This window comes from Saprolegnia diclina, assembly GCF_000281045.1.
Source record: "Saprolegnia diclina VS20 unplaced genomic scaffold supercont1.121, whole genome shotgun sequence".
Lineage (NCBI taxonomy): Eukaryota > Oomycota > Saprolegniomycetes > Saprolegniales > Saprolegniaceae > Saprolegnia > Saprolegnia diclina.
In genome coordinates this window covers 111,133-112,659 of record NW_008246188.1, presented here as the reverse complement: position 1 = coordinate 112,659, position 1,527 = coordinate 111,133, and the positions used below count along the sequence as shown (strand labels likewise).

The following is a 1,527-nucleotide window of genomic DNA, read 5'->3' as shown; positions in this document are numbered from 1 at the left end:
CGCCAAGCAGCAAGAGCAGAGCGATGACGCGCTGTTGCCGTCGGTGGCAGGACATGGGACCGAGGCGGTGAAATGGGTTGTGCCTTGTGACTTGCACGTCCCAGCAGCAATCGTCGGTATGCGGATGATGGACACGATTATCCGGATATAGACATGTGCTATCCAATACGGTTATGAGTCCTTGATTCATGAATCCACAACGCTCTCGCTGCCTTCAACATGGCCAGCTTTGGACCGCAGCGCCAAGCCGGAGGTGCAGTGACTGCGATGGCAGATGCGAGGAAGCTGCTGGCTAGTCGGATCCGAGATGTCAATTCACTGTACGTTCTGCTTGTAGACCGCAGTGTAACTGCAAACATCTCCGAACGACTACTTCAAATAACGAGAGAGTACGTGTCCACTTGACCTGTCCACGCGCTAACGCGGTGCAGGATTTCTGCTGTTGTCCTGGACGTAGTGGCATGCTCGATGGACGCCGTTGTCTTTGCCCTATATCTCCAGCACGGTAGCTTCGATCGCATATCTCGGTGCCGACCGTTCTTCTAAAGACAGTAGCTGCTCAACGCGCCACAGGCGAGGACACCCGCAAGGATCACCACCCCGAAACAAATGCGGTGCCGTCGCTGTAACGTGGCGTCGACGCAAGACCTCTCGTTGCCTCTGCAGCGCGCCTCGCCGTAAGAGGACTAGTTGTCGTCGTGGGTTTGATTTTGTCGACTCTTCTGTCTCATAGTCCATCGTCCATGAGTCAATAACGTGTATATATGCACCGCTCCTTTAGATTCAATTATGCGTCTAGTGCAGCTCGTCGTGCAAGCTCGTGGTCGTCGGACGAATCGTCCCGCACGTAGTTGGAGGCTCGAGAGACGGGAAAATCGTCGTCGATAGCGTCGTCGTCGCCGTCCTTGCTCGAGCATGCGGTGGCTTCAATCGCAGGTCGCGAGGCTGCCATCTGACGGTCCTTCTTCTTGATGTAGAGGCCGAGGACAGCGCCAAAGAGTACAACGCTCAGGACACCCAAGGCTATGCCGAGTACTACGTACGTTGCACCATAAGTCCTCGAGTCACGCATGCGGAAAAGACGCACCCGAGAACTCATTCAAGCCATTCGGGTAGTACGTCGGTACTTCGGTCACACAAGACGACTCGCCGCTGCCGGTACCTCTGCAGCTCGCCTCGCCGTTGGAGATCCAGTCCTTGTCCAGAAGCAGTCGCTCGGCGCTTGCTGAGCACGTTGCCATGTCGCGAAAGAGTCGACAGATCTGCCACGAACGCATCTCTTTGGCGCAAAAGTTTCCGCCCGAAAACGACGCCACGGCCGCAATACCGAGAGGCCCGGTGACACAGTGCGCGAGGCTCCCGTTGGCTTCAAAGAGCGGAAGCCGCCGCTTGGCCGCCCAGCACCAGTCGCTCGCGACAGAATAGCCTTCGTTGCCCCAGTGCTCTCGACGCGCGGGTCCGCACGACGCTGGAAACGTTGAGAGACTCGTATCGTTGCTGCCGCTGGTCCGATTGCCTTCGTACGCG

The 1,527-nt window shown here is 57.2% G+C and overlaps 1 protein-coding gene across 1 annotated transcript; it reads right to left on the bottom strand.

The window, feature by feature from the left end:
• Positions 1 to 787: 787 nt before the first annotated feature.
• Positions 788 to 1,277, bottom strand: SDRG_16274 (hypothetical protein; the record flags this gene model as incomplete). Its single annotated transcript, XM_008622476.1, has 2 exons — positions 788 to 1,035; positions 1,088 to 1,277. The coding sequence occupies 2 exons, from the start codon at positions 1,275 to 1,277 to the stop codon at positions 788 to 790; spliced, it is 438 nt and encodes a 145-aa protein (XP_008620698.1).
• Between the last annotated feature and the right edge of the window lie 250 nt (positions 1,278 to 1,527).